The 15,508-nt window shown below is 44.4% G+C and overlaps 1 protein-coding gene across 1 annotated transcript in view; it reads right to left on the reverse strand.

The window, feature by feature from the left end:
- The window catches only part of TACC2 (transforming acidic coiled-coil containing protein 2), a 182,828-nt gene that overhangs the window by 103,039 nt on the left and 64,281 nt on the right, over positions 1-15,508 (reverse strand). Inside the window, exons 6-7 of the mRNA XM_084634856.1 lie at positions 13,057-13,182; positions 3,189-3,329 (exon numbers count right to left, since the gene is read on the reverse strand). Coding sequence (XP_084490982.1) covers positions 3,189-3,329; positions 13,057-13,182 — 267 coding nt within the window. The remainder of the gene's footprint in view (positions 1-3,188; positions 3,330-13,056; positions 13,183-15,508) is intronic.

A 15,508-nucleotide genomic window follows, 5' to 3' on the forward strand; every position in this document is an offset into this window, starting at 1 on the left:
TGATCAAAAAACACCCCACAAACAACAAATCTCCGGTGGAAGTTTACCTACATAAAGGCTAAGTAAACACTCAGGATTTGGGTCAGTGGACATTTTACTTGGGCAAAATCTATGCAGGAACTTGGGAATTTGGCCTCCCAGATTCTTGCTATATTACACAGCATGGCCACTTACAAGTTCACAGCACCAGTGGGGATATAACTTAAACCCTCCTGCTCCAAAGCACAAGCCCCCTACCTAGCTAAAGGAGAATATGGATCAGTTATTTCTGATTCCGTCTGACAGAGAACAGTGGTATACCTACTACCCAACATATTACAGAACCCAGGTATTTTCTGGATCTCCAAATAGTAGGTGACCCTACACAGATCCCAATTCTACACTGAGTTTTGGATTGGCAGACTTCTGCATCCCACTCCACAGAGGCCAACTGGAATTCACTCACACTTCTCATTAAAGGATTGTTCATATACACATCACATAAAGTAAGTGCAGCAACACTTAAGAACAGAGTAAACCAGATGCAGAGTGTCCACCTTATTTCTTTATTGCCATGCTTTTTGTGAGTTAAGGCTGATAATTAATATTGTTTGACCATTCTTTGTGGATGGATTAATTAGTGTAATGCCAGATTCATTTTCACACTGCTGAATGTATGTTAAAAGCAAAGACATATCATATACTGCCTGAAGGGATCTGTAAAATACACAGTAATAACTAGGAAACAGAGGGCTACCGCTCACCCTTTTGTCCATGGCTGTATACTGATAAATGGGTTTAACACTGAGATCGGAGTTACACAAACACTCACTTGATATGGCTTCTTTCCAACTATAAAAATACTTCTAATATATACCCCAAATAGCCCACCTCTGAAGAAAATGGTGGGGAAATGCTGCTGAATTTCAAGTTGCAAAGAAGAACCATCTAAAATTCCACATATTACATTTTATGAACAACTGCCACAAAAATCCTGCTCTCTGGAATCAATTTTTATTTTACAGTAGGGGTTGTTTCACATCCTCCAACACAGGGCTCAAGACATCCTCCGACAAGGATCAATCCTATAGGTCCATCTCACATACACACATGTACACCTGCCTGACTTCAATGAGAGTTCCATGCATAGAATGCCTGCAAAATCTGTCCCCTAACCCTAAGGACCTCACTATTTCCCAGTCCTCACAAAAAACGCCAGTTTAGATACTGCAATTTGGCTACAATCTTTCTGGTGAAATACTAGACAGGGCACACCGTCAGATTTGTCAGTGTTACTCCATAATCTGCAGGAGTGGTATCTATTTAGCAACACCAACCATCCTGCAACCTGGGGCTGAGTACGTTCTGCACACATCACCCATTGTTCTTGTTAGCCCAGTAAGCAAGTGACCAGAAACACGACCCAAAAGCTCAGGGATTTTTCACACCTCTGAGCCAGCAAGTTAGAGCACTATACAATGTAAGTGTAGCCAAGCTGTCAGTAACACCAAGGTCTTGCTGTTTTACATTTGTATATCCACTTTGTAATTTCCATCTCATTTGCTCAGTATACTTGTCAAACTGAACAGAATGATCCATACCTTCTAAAAGGGTCAAACTCACACATGGGGTGTGTGTGTGTGTCTTTTTTGAGTGCTTTAGACATTGTAATCAAAGCCAGAGAGGAATGAAAAGTAATCTTTGATTCTAGAATTATTTTTGTTGGTGATTCTAAATGAGGGAGGCATGCAATGTGAAGAGGATACAGCTTGATTCTGTTGAAGCAAGTCATCCTCTAAGGCCTGAGAAAAGCAGAAAACTAGCTTTCACTACAGCACCAAGTGAACCTAACCTGCTTCTGTAACATCCACGTCAAGTCCTGTGTGTAACTCCAATGAAGTAGTCTTACCACTTCCCAGGGAAGCTTTATGAAAACAGCCTTTCAAAGCCAATAATGGGGGAGCAGGGACATACTGTAAAAGTAACAAAGTCCTTCCAAGGATCTGTTGGTTTCAGATAGATGATGTGCTACAACAATTCAAATTAATTCTATGAAAATCGGTCAGACCTGATCACAACTTGATATAATTGTGACCTCTACAATATGTGTTTAACTACTGATAACACTGGTACAGATACCAGGGATGAGGCAAGATGGAGGTACCCTAATCACCCAGCTCCTCAACGTAATCTGATTCTCTAGGTTTATGAAAAGGAAAATTGGAATTATGGGGTTTGGAAAGAGAGACCATTCCAATTATATACTTGATACACTGCTCACCATGTAGTCAAATCCTGAGCTTACTAAAATCAGTGACTTCAGCCCTTATACTTGATCTCACTTAAAACCACTCTCTTTTTGGATAAATAAACTTGGTTTTTTTTTTAAATCACAAATCAGACACAGCACTGGGTTGATTTAAAGTGATTTAAAGTAACTCCGGGTAAAGCAACAAGTTGCCGTTTTTTTCACTCTTTAAAGGAGCAATGGATCTTATTTCTCCTCTGACTGTTCCAGGAGAGGGCTCAACAATTCAGGGTAGATAGTTTTGGGGAAAATCAGCACTGGGGTGGGAGTCACTTGGCTAGTAGTAACCAAGGCTGGTGTAGACCGGAGTGTGACTGTGGTGTAACAAGCAGGCTGAGTTGGAGTCTGAGTTTCTGAACCAAGGTTGCTCAACACAAAGTCACTCAGTGCATGCTTATATCCTGGCTGGGAGCATCCAGACAGGGAGGACCAGCAGCAGAGCATTTTAAGGCATTCAGGGCTACAGGACAAGTGGTGACATAACCTCTCACTGAACTGAATTGCACCCCAGACTCTGACAGGTATATCTTACTAGTTCATGCCAGATGATGTCGAGCACAGCCACTATCCTGTCCTGGACTGAACATACACAGTTCATCAGAAAAGCAATTCTTGAATCCAACTTCAAAATGCAAAATCTGGCTTAGTAACTCAATTCACTAACACTAGATCTAAAAGGATGTGCAACATCAGAACAACCACCACTGACGCAATCCAAGCTCCCTCTCCTGGCCTTTGTGAATAGTGCATATCGGAGCAAAACAAGATAGTTGTGTACCTCTTTCCAAAAGCTACCAGCCAGACACACATATCTGGACAAACATTTCAAAATTATTGCATATATTCTGAAGCAGGGAACACCCAAGACAGAAGTTGGATAAAACGCATCATTACACAATACCTCTTTATTTCCTTTGTCAATCCCTCACTGTCTTGAACAAGCGATTCTACATCATTAGCTGGTGTAGGAGCCAAGGATGCATCCTCAGGAACATATGTAACAGGGTTCTCAACTTCTTTGCAGCTACCAGGCTGGGAAGTGCTGCAAAACAATTCAATTATTATAAATAACAACCTCTGCAAAATGTAATCAATGCCAAGAAGTTTTCAACAACATTTGCAAATTACCCTTGAGACGCTAGCTTACTGTCAGACTGATTTGTTACGAGTCTGCCATGTTTTCTTTTCCCACATATAGAGCCCAGAATAAATAAATAGCTAATAGCTACTATCTATCTACTTGGCAGTTCACTGTGTAGTGTCTTTATGCAATGATCTCAAATCACTTTGCAAACCATAATTAAGCCCCACAACACCCCCAAGAGGTTGAGAGCTTAGCAGTTTGTCATTTCCAATCCTAAAAAACAATAGTAAAGTTTTCTTTCTTGAAACATTCAATATGCTGAAGAACTAAATGAATTCTCACTATAAAAACATTAGGGTTAGAGATCTGCGGTATTGTTTTAATACCGAGCAACTGCCACCATATTGCTAAGTCTCACAGTGCTGAGTTTAGAATACATATGAGATTTCAGTTCATGAATTTCAGAATAGGTAAAATACATTTTTTAAAAAGCCAACAGGGGTGTTTCAAGGATGAGGGTGATGGCACGAAAGTCATTTTGGTAACGGAGTGGCCCTCTCCTGACTATATCAAGAAAAATACTGGTGATAAGTTACAGCTGCAGTTTTGTCAGGGTGTCTTTTGTTTTAAATGATGAGCCACAGGACAGTGAAAAGGACAAAGGACCTTTAAGAACAGCAGAAACAGGCATGATGCCAGACACAAAACATCACTGGTTGTCTTTATTCCATTTTCGAGCAATCAGAACAGGAATGTGGTGGTACAACAGTGAACACCTTTGAATATAAGTGTTGCGATAATGGAGACAAACTTTGTCCAGCCGTCCAAATTTTTCAAAATGGTCTCTTTTTTTTAAATCTACGGTGGGGAGGAAGGTAGCCTGGCATTTAAACCATGAAAGAATGAAGTTTTCAATTAGGATATCTTCAAATACTTGGTCCAATACGTAATGCCTCCAGAAAGGGGGGGGAAGAATAGCTCAGTGGTTTGAGCATTGGCCTGCTAAAGCCAGGGTTGTGAGTTCAATCCTTGAGGGGGCCATTTAGGGATCTGGGGCAAAAATTGGGGATTGGTCCTGCTTTGAGCTGGGGGTTGGACTAGATGACCTCCTGAGGTCCCTTCCAACCCTGATATTCTATTCTATGATTCTATGAAATAGGCTTTCACCCACTGCATAGTCAACACATGCATTTGCACCCACAAGGAATGGATGCAAAGGTGACTGGAATGCTGATAGGTAGCCCTCTGTGGATACAAAATTTGTATCCGCATCTGATGCTCAAACAAGGTCCGTGGCTATCTGCGTCCCTGGATATAAAATGTGTATCTGCAGATTTGCAGGGCTCTTGATATACAATTTGGATCCACATCCATCTGTGATCCACAAACATGATCTGCAGAGATCTGCATCTATGGATGCAGACACCCACAGATATAAAGCAGATATCCAGAGATTTGCAGGGCTCTACTGATATGTGGGAGACAGCCTTCCTCCTCAACTAGAACAACTTCCACGAAACACTACCTGGCAACAGATGTCCCAACTTTGCAACTTATAAAACTCAGGAAGGGACGAGCAGTGCATGTGCAAAACCCGCACAGCAGGTTCTGTTAACAAGAGAGAAGACCACGATTTGGCAGACAAATGCAGTGTCATAAAAACAAAACCATTAACCAAATGCAAAAATTAAAAAGAATGCGTCAGGCTTTATAAAATGAACAGCAATACAACCAGCCAGAACATGCTGTTGTAACATAAATAAAAATCCCCTGCCCTCTTTGCTCATAGACTTCCTTTCTGCTCCATGCTGTGCTGTCCACTGAATGCATCCGATGAAGTGAGCTGTAGCTCACAAAAGTTTATGCTCAAATAAATTTGTTCGTCTCTAAGGTGCCACAAGTCCTCCTTTTCTTTTTGCGAATACAGGCTAACACGGCTGCTACTGTGAAACCTAACCCATCCTGTGTCTCCAGAACAGGCTCCCTGCCACCTGTTAATAATTTTAACCATTTAGTAACTACACTGTTTCTGCCTTTGTCTGCAAATGATTATTCTAATGCAGAAACACTAAACTCCAAAAGATTTTTTTTTAAGTAATTATGGTTCTTGTAAGAAAACACCCAGTGTAAGAACAAATATTGGTACAGATCAAACCAAACCAGGATATTAAGTGACAGAAACCAGGTAAAAAGCCATGGGCAACAACACAGATCATTTCACACTATTCTCTTTAGGTAAGCAGAGCATGCTTTTGTGGCTTACAGGACTCTCTAGTCTCCTGTCATGCGTGCATGTGTGTATATGTATTAAAAGTGGCAAGATCTGCGGTCACTTTGATCTCTTCTGGGAGTAAGTTTCACATTTTGAAAGAAACAAGCTATTTCCTTTTTCATTTACTATTTTCCCCTTAGCTAAAAATTGCCTTTGTCCTTATATAGTAATAATGTCAAATATATACAGCAGTCGGTATGACTATATAGGGTTGCACCAAAACTAGAGGAAAATACTAAAAGCAAAAAATAAACTGCCAAAAATAAGTGACCATCGAACATCTGTTAGGAGTGTAAACAGAGCATCACAAAAGGAAACAAATGCACAAGGAGGCTAGTCAAGACAGGAACACACCAAATATAGATACAATTTATGAGGTGTTTTTTATTACATGTATACCCTCCAAAATACTGCAAGAATATTCTGAAATAAAGGCACACCAGTGAACTGCTTACAACACTACTCTCTCTCTCTCTTTCACACACACACACACACTTACTTTTTGATTCTCTCCCACCAACATTCCTTTAAATCTGCACATAAAAGAGAAACTTTTACCATAGAAACATATTTTGTCTACTGTCATTTCTAATGTGTTTCAAAATTAAACTAGCCGGCAAAACTGATTTTATAATAGGGATGGTTTACTTTGTATGGGCTATGACATAAGCCATGATTATAAAAACAATTTTCAAACACTTCACATTTAGAGAGCACTTTGCAGTTTTCAAAATATTATATAAAACATGGCTAAATTCCCACAATGACCATCTGGGGCTGGTAACTATATTGGGCTCAGTTCATTGGTTGTGTAAATGATGCCAGAGTGATTTCGATACAGACAAAATAATCACTCGGGGCGTGGACGTGGGATGAAGTGCTGCTAACATGGGTGTGCAATTCACTGCTTGTGTGACTGGTTGAACCACCCATAGTTGGGTTCGGGCCAGAGGGAATGTGGTGTGTGCAGAGTGAGACCTGTCTGCCATTACTAGCTGTTCAACTCATGCAGCAATGATGTCAGGGTGACTGAACTCAGGGTATGGCTACATTGCGGCTGTGGCGAGCCTCCCAGCCTGGGTATACAGACTTGTGCTACCTCCACTCAAATTACCAAGCTAAATACAACACTGTGGACATTGTGGCATGGGCAGTGGCTCGGGTGAGCCATGGGAGCTTGGACCCCAGGAGTCGGGCAGTCCTGGACTCCGGTGGCTAGCCTGAGGGGCCACTCGTGCTGCAACATTCACCCTGCTGTATTTAGCAAGCTAACTTGAGTGAAGCTGGAGCTAGTGAGAGTCTGCCTACCCGCGGGGGCTGGATGGCTCACTCCCAGCTGCAGTACAGACATACCTTCAGCATCTAAAGCAAAGCAGGTTCCCTCAACCTTCCAGATTGACTATGGTGCAACTCTGACTTTCAGGCAGTATCTGCACCAGTTCACATCCCCAAATTTGCAGTGCCTACGTTAGAACTCAACAGTCATTACTGAAACAGGATTCAGTATAAAACTGTTTTATTCTCAAAGCAAATTGGCAGCATACCCACTATGCCTAGCTAAGACATCACCAGAGACACCAGCTGGCCACTGTAGCACCCAGAGCTTTTTAAACTCCTGCCTCCACAATCATTAACCTACTGAGCCGAGCACGTCAGAAATCAAACATTTTTCAAACTCAGGGTTTTTTGTAAAAAAAAAAATTAATTTTGAACAAAACTTCCTGACTGTCTCTATTGCTAGATTCCCCTGTTCCTGCAGAGCTTGCAGTGAGGAACAATCCCCAAGAGGCCTTTGCTGTGCGGGCATATGATGCAGTTAGGCCACACCCACTTCCCTATATAACAGTGCTGCCCTTAGTATATTTTAATACCACCACCACAGATGAACGTCACTCACATTTCATGCCCTCGCGGATGCCTGATTCCCATGCAGAGTGAGTTTCCACACTAGGAACTCAATTTGACACAACATCCCTGACTAACATCCCTATTTCGCAGATGAGAAGACTGAGGTAGAGAGATTAATTGATCTTTTCTGAGGCCTCACAGCGAGTCATAGGCTGGCTTAGAGCAACCGATTTCCTAGCTCCCATAGCTGAGCTCCATAATTTCACTTGCCTTTTAATATTTTTAAATACTTACTGTGGATTTTGTATCCATTCTTCTCCCCTTGCTCATCTTGAGCAACTGAGCTGGGTGCTGGGAAACACCATGGGAGAAGGAACTTTCCTTCTCAAGCTGTGAAGCAACAGTGATGCAGGTCTGCAGTTGCCACACCAATTTAATGGCTAGGGCAGAAGCTCTCTTTAGTAGGTAGAAAAGCCTAGAGGATCTTCATAGAATCAAATCCCTTGGTCTGTCTCTCTGGGCTCTGTACCATACAGGGGATATCCCTGGCCTCCCCAGCCCTCTCCAAATTCTTTCCTTCCCTATGCACAGTGGCACTGTTGCTACAAAGACCTTTTGCACTTTCACAGTGCAAGGGGGGAAGGTTTGCCCTTGAATTAGTAAATACAGCCAAACTATTTTCTCATGCAGCATGTTTACTCATGTTTTCTCATGCAGTATGTGGACTGGGCGGGGGAAGGAGGGCTGTTTTATGTCTGAAATGGAAATGGCTTGGCAGAACAGTTGGTGAACTCATTACCTATTTAGTGTTAAGACACTACTCTATGGATCTGGTAAATAAAACCCACTTATATGGACCAGACCATGTGGTGCTCTCTCTGATCAATGTTATCACTGGAGGAGGGTGGGGGCGAAAGCTGCCCTCAAGGGCAAAAACAAAGATATAATTTCTTGACTGGACAGATGGAGGGACAGTATCTGATCTCATATTACACACTGCCATCTGGAAGACATTAAGCACAAACTGACCCCTCCTTTATATGCTTCATTATTTTTCCTGTCAAAGTGCAGTCTATCTGAATTCTAAGACATCCCTTATGGGTACACATACACATGGAAGCAAAAGCAACTATATATAAGTAACCCCAAAAGGTGCTTTGCATTTGCTTTTATTGCCGCTGAAGTGGAATAGCATTGAGCCATCTGTGTTGCAATGCACTACGTTTTGATCAGAATAATGAGGGATAGGAGGCAGACACTGTGCGTATGTGCACTGAAAAAACTTTTCAAAGTAATATCAAAAAGCAACTGTGGAATAATTCTATACAAAATGCTGTAAAAGCAACAGCAGTAAGTGGCTATGCTAGGCTAAATAAACAAGCATGTATTACGCATAACAGAGGGTGTGGGAAGGTGAGACACCACTAAATGATAAATGTAACAAACATTTTGCTCCATTGTTTTAAACGTCCTCCTTGGTCAAGAGGCACCTGATTCTGATCTTATTTATACCAGTTTTAAATCCAGAGTAATCCTGTTAACTTTAATGATATTGTTTGCTTATACCGGTGTAAGATTTTTACTCTTGTTAGGAGATCTGCCTTGCTTTTGTTTGTTTGGAATGGGAGCTTAAAAAGTGAGCTCTAGCCACACTGAGCTTGAATACTCTTCTTCCAGGTGTACAGGTGACATTCAGAGAAGTTATAGCAGATCTATCGCCATGACACTGCAAAGTGCCCAGGCAAGACAAATTCATTGTTAGCAAATAGCAGGGAATGAAAGTTGCCAAGAATAACAGGCAAACAGGTACGAAGAAGATAATTTGGCTTTGATTTCTAAATTCATCTTTGTTCTTATTTTCTCTTCTTATTAATCAATCTCAACAAGAACCAACCTGTGCAGTGATTTTTTAAGAACACTGAGTTTATTAAAGTTCTCTGGTTACAGGTTCACTGTAATTGCTCAGTGTATTACTCACCTGCCTTTTAATGCACTTTGACAAATGGACTGAAGGGATTTCTAGTTTCATTCTAAATACTTCTATCCCCAATTGCTATTTTGTTACCTCCTGCAACCATGTGTGGTGAATCACTGCTGATATCCTTGCACCTTCCACAGTGACATTATATGGAGATCAAGTCTAGCCCAATTTAAACTGATCCCTACACACTGTACTCCTCAGCAGAAAATTTGCACAGCTACCCAGAATAGATTGGGGCAATCACAAATAATTATAGTATTAAGCAATAATACTCTTATTAAATAATGTTAACCATGAAAAAGTCTGTGGCAGTAACTTCTGGGAAAAAATGAGAAAAATCAATCTAACATCAAAAAATGGTTTCCCACCCCACCCCTCCACGTCAAAATCTTATTAAACTATTTGACACAGTTAACCTTAAACTTGTTTCAGAGTAGCAGCCGTGTTAGTCTGTATTCGCAAAAAGAAAAGGAGTACTAGTGGCACCTTAGAGACTAACCAATTTATTTGAGCATGAGCTTTCGTGAGCTACAAACTTAGCGTTCATCCACTGCTAAAGGGTTCCCCCCAGCCTAAGTGGGGGATCCACAGGACCTGGAAGCCAAGTGATTTCAGGTGACAACTAATAAAATAACAGGAACAGGAGTGCGGACAAAGTGTCAAACAAAGGGAACCTGACGGGGACACTGAGCAGAGAACTCCGGACAGCGTCCACTACTCCTCGAAGGCATCAAGGGAGTCAGAGGACGCCACCCAGAGGAACTCTTCCCGGATGCGTGAATGGACAGAGGATCGGAAACAGGCCCCACAGTCACAGGAGTCTCCATTGGCCAACCTCCTCTACCTGGTTTTATAGATGGCCAGTTTAGCCAGGGCCAGGAGGAAGTTGACCAGGAGGTCCCGTGGCTTTGTGGGGCCATGGATAGGGAGCGCGTAGATAAGTAGGTGAGGGGAAAAGTGTAGCCAGAAACTTAACTAAATATTTGTGAGGCGCCAGAATAGGGGCTGCAACTTGGTGCACTCCAAGTAAACGTGCGCCAGGGTCTCTCTTGTGCCGCAGAAGGGGCAGGTGTCCGAGACAGGGGTACACCAAATACACGCCCGTACTCACAGCCCTGTGAAGGAGCTGCCAACTGATATCCCCAGCGGGCCTCAGGAGCAGGGTGGAGTATAGGCTGGCCCACGGAGTTCCTCACCCTCTAAAGATGGCAGGAGGTCCCGCCACTTTGTGTCGGGGCAGAACGCGAGGTTGAGGACGTGAAGGGTGTGGAGCACGAGCATGTATAGATGTTTCCTTGGCACAGTCTGGAAACGAACCGGCTGCAAGTTGTGCAGCCGGCTCACAGTGAAGGGGCAGGGGCACCGGTTGGGTCCACGGGGCAGGGGCCCAATGAAAAGGTCCGGAGGGCCTGGGGTGGAGGGTGGGTGGGGCGTGCCCTCTCGCAGGACCTGGTCGAGGTAGGCCCGAGCAGCAGGCGGTAAAGCAGCCCTCACCTCCTGAAGTACGAGCCAGGGAGTACGAGGTCTGGAGAGCCCCATGTGCCGAGCAAGCGTCAGGAGATCCAGCCAGTCTCCCCGGTTGTAGTCCAGGAGGTCTCCGACTCTGGTGACTTCTGCCAGGACCAACTTCTGGCGCACCGAGCGGGACTCCGCCACCTGCACACGGAGCTGGGGGTTGTGTAGCAGGGGTTCTGCGAGGAGATCTGCCCCCTCGGTGGCCACCACTGACCTGGTCCCCGAGAACAGTTTCCAGGTCCGGAGGAGGTTCTGGTAGAAGTTCGGCAGCCCGGAGAGGAAGACAGACATACCTCTGACTCGTGGGAGCTCATGAGGTTTGAAAGAAGCTAATAATGAACATACCACAGGAGATTGCTCTTCCTGAATGCTTTCTAAAATAACAGCTAGTTGGCACTGTAGATCTGTCTGATTGTCTCTGTAGGAGCACAAACTAAACATCCACCCAAAGGCAGCACAATTTAGATTGTGTTCAAAAGACCATTTGTAGATGCTGCTGAAACTGCTGGTGTAACTCTTTCTTATTCCTCTGCTGTCAGAAAGAAGTGCATAGCTTCAACTCATTAACAGGCTCATCATTATGGCAGAAATTCAGAATCATAATGATGAGGATGCCTCCATTGGTGTAAACAGTAACCAATTACATTTATAAAAGAGCTATCAATGAAATCTGCATATTAATTAAAACCTTGCAGTGACAGCAGGAAGAAATCACTAACTTCTCATCCTTATCTCCCCAAAAACATATGCTAATTACCCTCAAGTTGTTAGGAAGCATTTTGTTTAACCTGAACAACAAGTCTACTGGCACCTTAAAGACTACAGACTAACACGGCTACCCCTCTAATACTTTGTTTAACCTGCCTCTTTTCAACCTCAGTTCTCCCTATTGTGAATTGAAGTAATATAATATTTGAAATAGCAGCGGGGGGAAAATAGGTTAAATTTTCAAAAGTGCCTAAGTGATTAAGGAGCCTAGCCCCTGGTCTACACTAAAGGCAAGGCAGCTTATGTTGACCTAACTATGTAAGTGTTTACAGTAAAATTTCACTCCTGCCGACGTAACACCCACTACATTGACTTAACTCCACCTCCACAAGGTGTAGAGCCAAGATCGATGTAGTTACGTCAATGCAGCGTCAGTGCAGACACTGCATGGCTTACATTGACTGTTGCTGCCTTTCAGAAGCTGTCCCACAATGCCCCACACTGAAAGGTCAATCAGTGCAAGCACTCCTGGTGAGGAGGCGCACTGCCAACACAAGGAGCAAAGCAAGAACACGCACAAGCGATGAAATTACTGCAGCGGTTGTATGCTGACGTAAGTCAGGTCAACTTAATTTTGTAGTGTAGGCATGCTCTTCGTCCCATTTTCAAAATTATTACGCAGTTAGAAGCCTAAAACTCATTGGCTGTAGATTCCTTAAGGCCTAAGTCACTTTTGAAAATGACTTAGATGTTTAAGAAAATTTAACCCTAAAACTACATCTACTGTTGCAAGTTTAAAACATGAACTATGCCTCAGACCTTCCTTCCTTGAAAACAATATTGGTAAGAGCAACAGTAATCTGCTCACATCACTAAAAAAGCAGCGTATAATAAAAACGGGAATTTCCAATCCACTCCAAATAACTAAATTTGTTAATATCAGCATCATTCCAGCAAAGAATCTGGCAAATTTAAATATTAGGAGGAAAGGTCTAAACATGAAGGGCCAACTCACCTTGTGCTGAGAAAAAGGTGTAAGTTAATAAAGGTATAAATTGCATTTGCCTGTGCCACCAGCCTCTGCTGTGCCCCAGGGGATTTACTCCCCCGGGGATGGGATATGCCACCTTTCCTTGCAGATTCTGTCTGAGGGGGCAGCTTGAAATTCTGGCATAGATTCTACAGGAGCTTCAGTGACAGGCTGCCAAGAAGAGGCACTGAAACAGCATATCATTTGGCCACCCTAGACACACCCCATCCCAAAACCAGTGCCACTTATTTCTTAGCTAGTGCCCTCCATGACACAAGGAAGTTTACAGTTGCTTTCCATCCCCATGACTGTAATGAGTCCCTTACTGTACCTTGCTGCAGTCAGCTCAGCGGCACCCAGAGGAGCAGCATTTTCACAAGGCAGAGAATCAGCTAACAGTTGTTTGGAAGAATCAGTGGAAGAAGCCAATTTTATGGCATCACCTGGCACAAGAGAACTGTATAAAAAAGAAGAGAGATGGAAAAATGACACAGTTAGAGGTCTTTGTAGAATTACAATTGCTTTTAATCCCTACATCTGGAGACATTGTTTAGCATAGGTAGTCTATAGCAACCTTATGTATACGTTTCCATGTGCATTACCTAATGCAGGGAAAGAGCTTTTTTAAAAAATCACCTATGTGCATGGCTCAACCGTCTAGTCTTTGGGTGTGCACATGCCTGTTTGAAGTCAACAGAACTTTGGCCTACATAAAGACTGCCTCACTGTATAATAGTGAGGCAATGCCAGTTTTGCTTACAATGTTAAGAATGCATGGGAAAATAAACTGGTGTTTGACACTAGAAATGGCAAGATTTCCTTATGTTGAGATTCATAAGAATTTTTTTCAAACTAGTAAGGCAGAGCTGCACAAGCAAGGGTGAGGAGGGGTTGGGGTGCAGTGAGTGGCAGCACTAGGAGAAACTGAATCAGCCAGAATTCCTCCTGGAGCTCCCAGGGAGTGAACACTGTAGCAGCAGCTCCAGCCATCCTTGCAATGGGTACAAAGCCCACTCTCTCCCCACACTGCTACCAATTCCCTTAGCTGCTGGAGCAGGGGTGGGTGAACTACGGCACATGGGCTGGATCCAGCCAGTCAGGGCTTTGGATTCGGCCTGCAGGATTGCCACCGCCGTGGCACCGTGGGCCCTGCACCGCTCCCAGAAGTGACCAACACCACATCCCTGCGGCCCCTGGGGGTGAGGGGGGCAGAGGGCTCCGTGTGCTGCCCTTGCCTGCAGGCACAGCACCCGCAGCTCCCATTGGCTGGGAATGGGGAACCGCAGCCAATGGGAGCTTCAGGGGAGGTACCTGCAGGTGAGAGCAGTGCACGGAGCCCTCTGCTCCCCCTCTCCTCCAGGGGTCGCAGGGACGTGGTGCCGGCCGCTCCCAGGAGCGGTGCGATGTGGGGCCAGGGAGCCTGTCTTAGCCCCGCTGCCACCCCGGAGCCACTCCAGGTAAGTGGCGCCAGGCTGGAATCCGCACCCTGAACTCCTCCTGCACTCAAACCCCCTGCCCTGAGCCTGCACCCTTCCTGCACCCAAATCCCCTGCCACACCCCTCCTGCACCCCAAACCCGTCCCGAGCCCCAACGCACCCTGCCCTGAGCCCCCTCCTGCACTCTGCACCCCCTCCTGCATCCCAATCCCCTGCCCTTAGCCCCATCGTACACCCCACACCCCATACTCCCTCCTACACCCCAACCCCCTGCTCTGAATTCATTGCCCTGCATGCAATTCTCCACCCAGATGTGGCCCTTGGACCAAAAAGATTTCCCACCCCTGTGCTGGAGGGAGATCAACTCTGGTCACTTCACACTTTGTTTTCTGGTCACCTCAGGACTGTGCCTGGCTGCCACAAAGCGGCACAGAACATGGAGGGCTCCTTCTGCCATTGTCCCACATCCTCTTGCTATCACAGAATCATACAAATGTAAGGCTGGAAGGTACCTCTAGAGGTCATCTAGTCGCACTGAGGCAGAACCAAGTATACCTACATATACTGAGTATATCCATGCACAGCAGGACACAATCTGGATCTAAAATCTTGTTGACACTTTCTGGTGTGTAAGTGCTGAGCAGATGGATCAAAGTAATATTATATACCAAACACATTATCAAATCCATAAGGAAAGAGTCTTCTCTGAGGAAGCTATTTCTGGGAAGTCACCAGAGTCACTGTACCGCCACAAACCACAAGAGAGCAACGCCCCTGGAATTTATTGTGGAGTCCTTTTGCCCAGATCCTCTAAAGGTATTTAGGCACTAACTTCCACTGATATCAATGGGAGTTAGGATAAATATAATTGAGGATCTGGGCCATCAAGACCAAAACCTTGGAGATGCCAAGTAACTCCAACACCCATTGAAGCCAATGGGAGTTTCAGATGTTCAGTCATACTCACAATTTGGCCCTAAACTGAGGCCTCCAGTTACACACTTGGGCACTGAGAATTGGTTCCTGAACAAGAGTACCTAAGGTCTACACTACAGACCTTACAGTGGCACAGCTGTACCGCAGCAGCTGCACCACTGTAAGGTGTCCATGTAGCTGCTCTGTGCCAACAGGAGAGAGCTCTCCTGTGGGCATAATTAAACCACCTCCAACGAGCAGCGATAATTATGTCAGCGTGAGAGCATTTCCTGCCAACACAGTGCTGTCCCCACTGGCGCTTTTGCCAGTGAAACTTACGTTGGCCATGGGGGTGTTTCTTTCACGCTCCCCACCCTCCGACTGACAGACGTTTTTCCGACAAAAGTGCAAGTGCAGACATAGCCTAAGTT

This window comes from Lepidochelys olivacea, assembly GCF_965140295.1.
Source record: "Lepidochelys olivacea isolate rLepOli2 genome assembly, chromosome: 7".
In the NCBI taxonomy this organism is placed as follows: domain Eukaryota; kingdom Metazoa; phylum Chordata; order Testudines; family Cheloniidae; genus Lepidochelys; species Lepidochelys olivacea.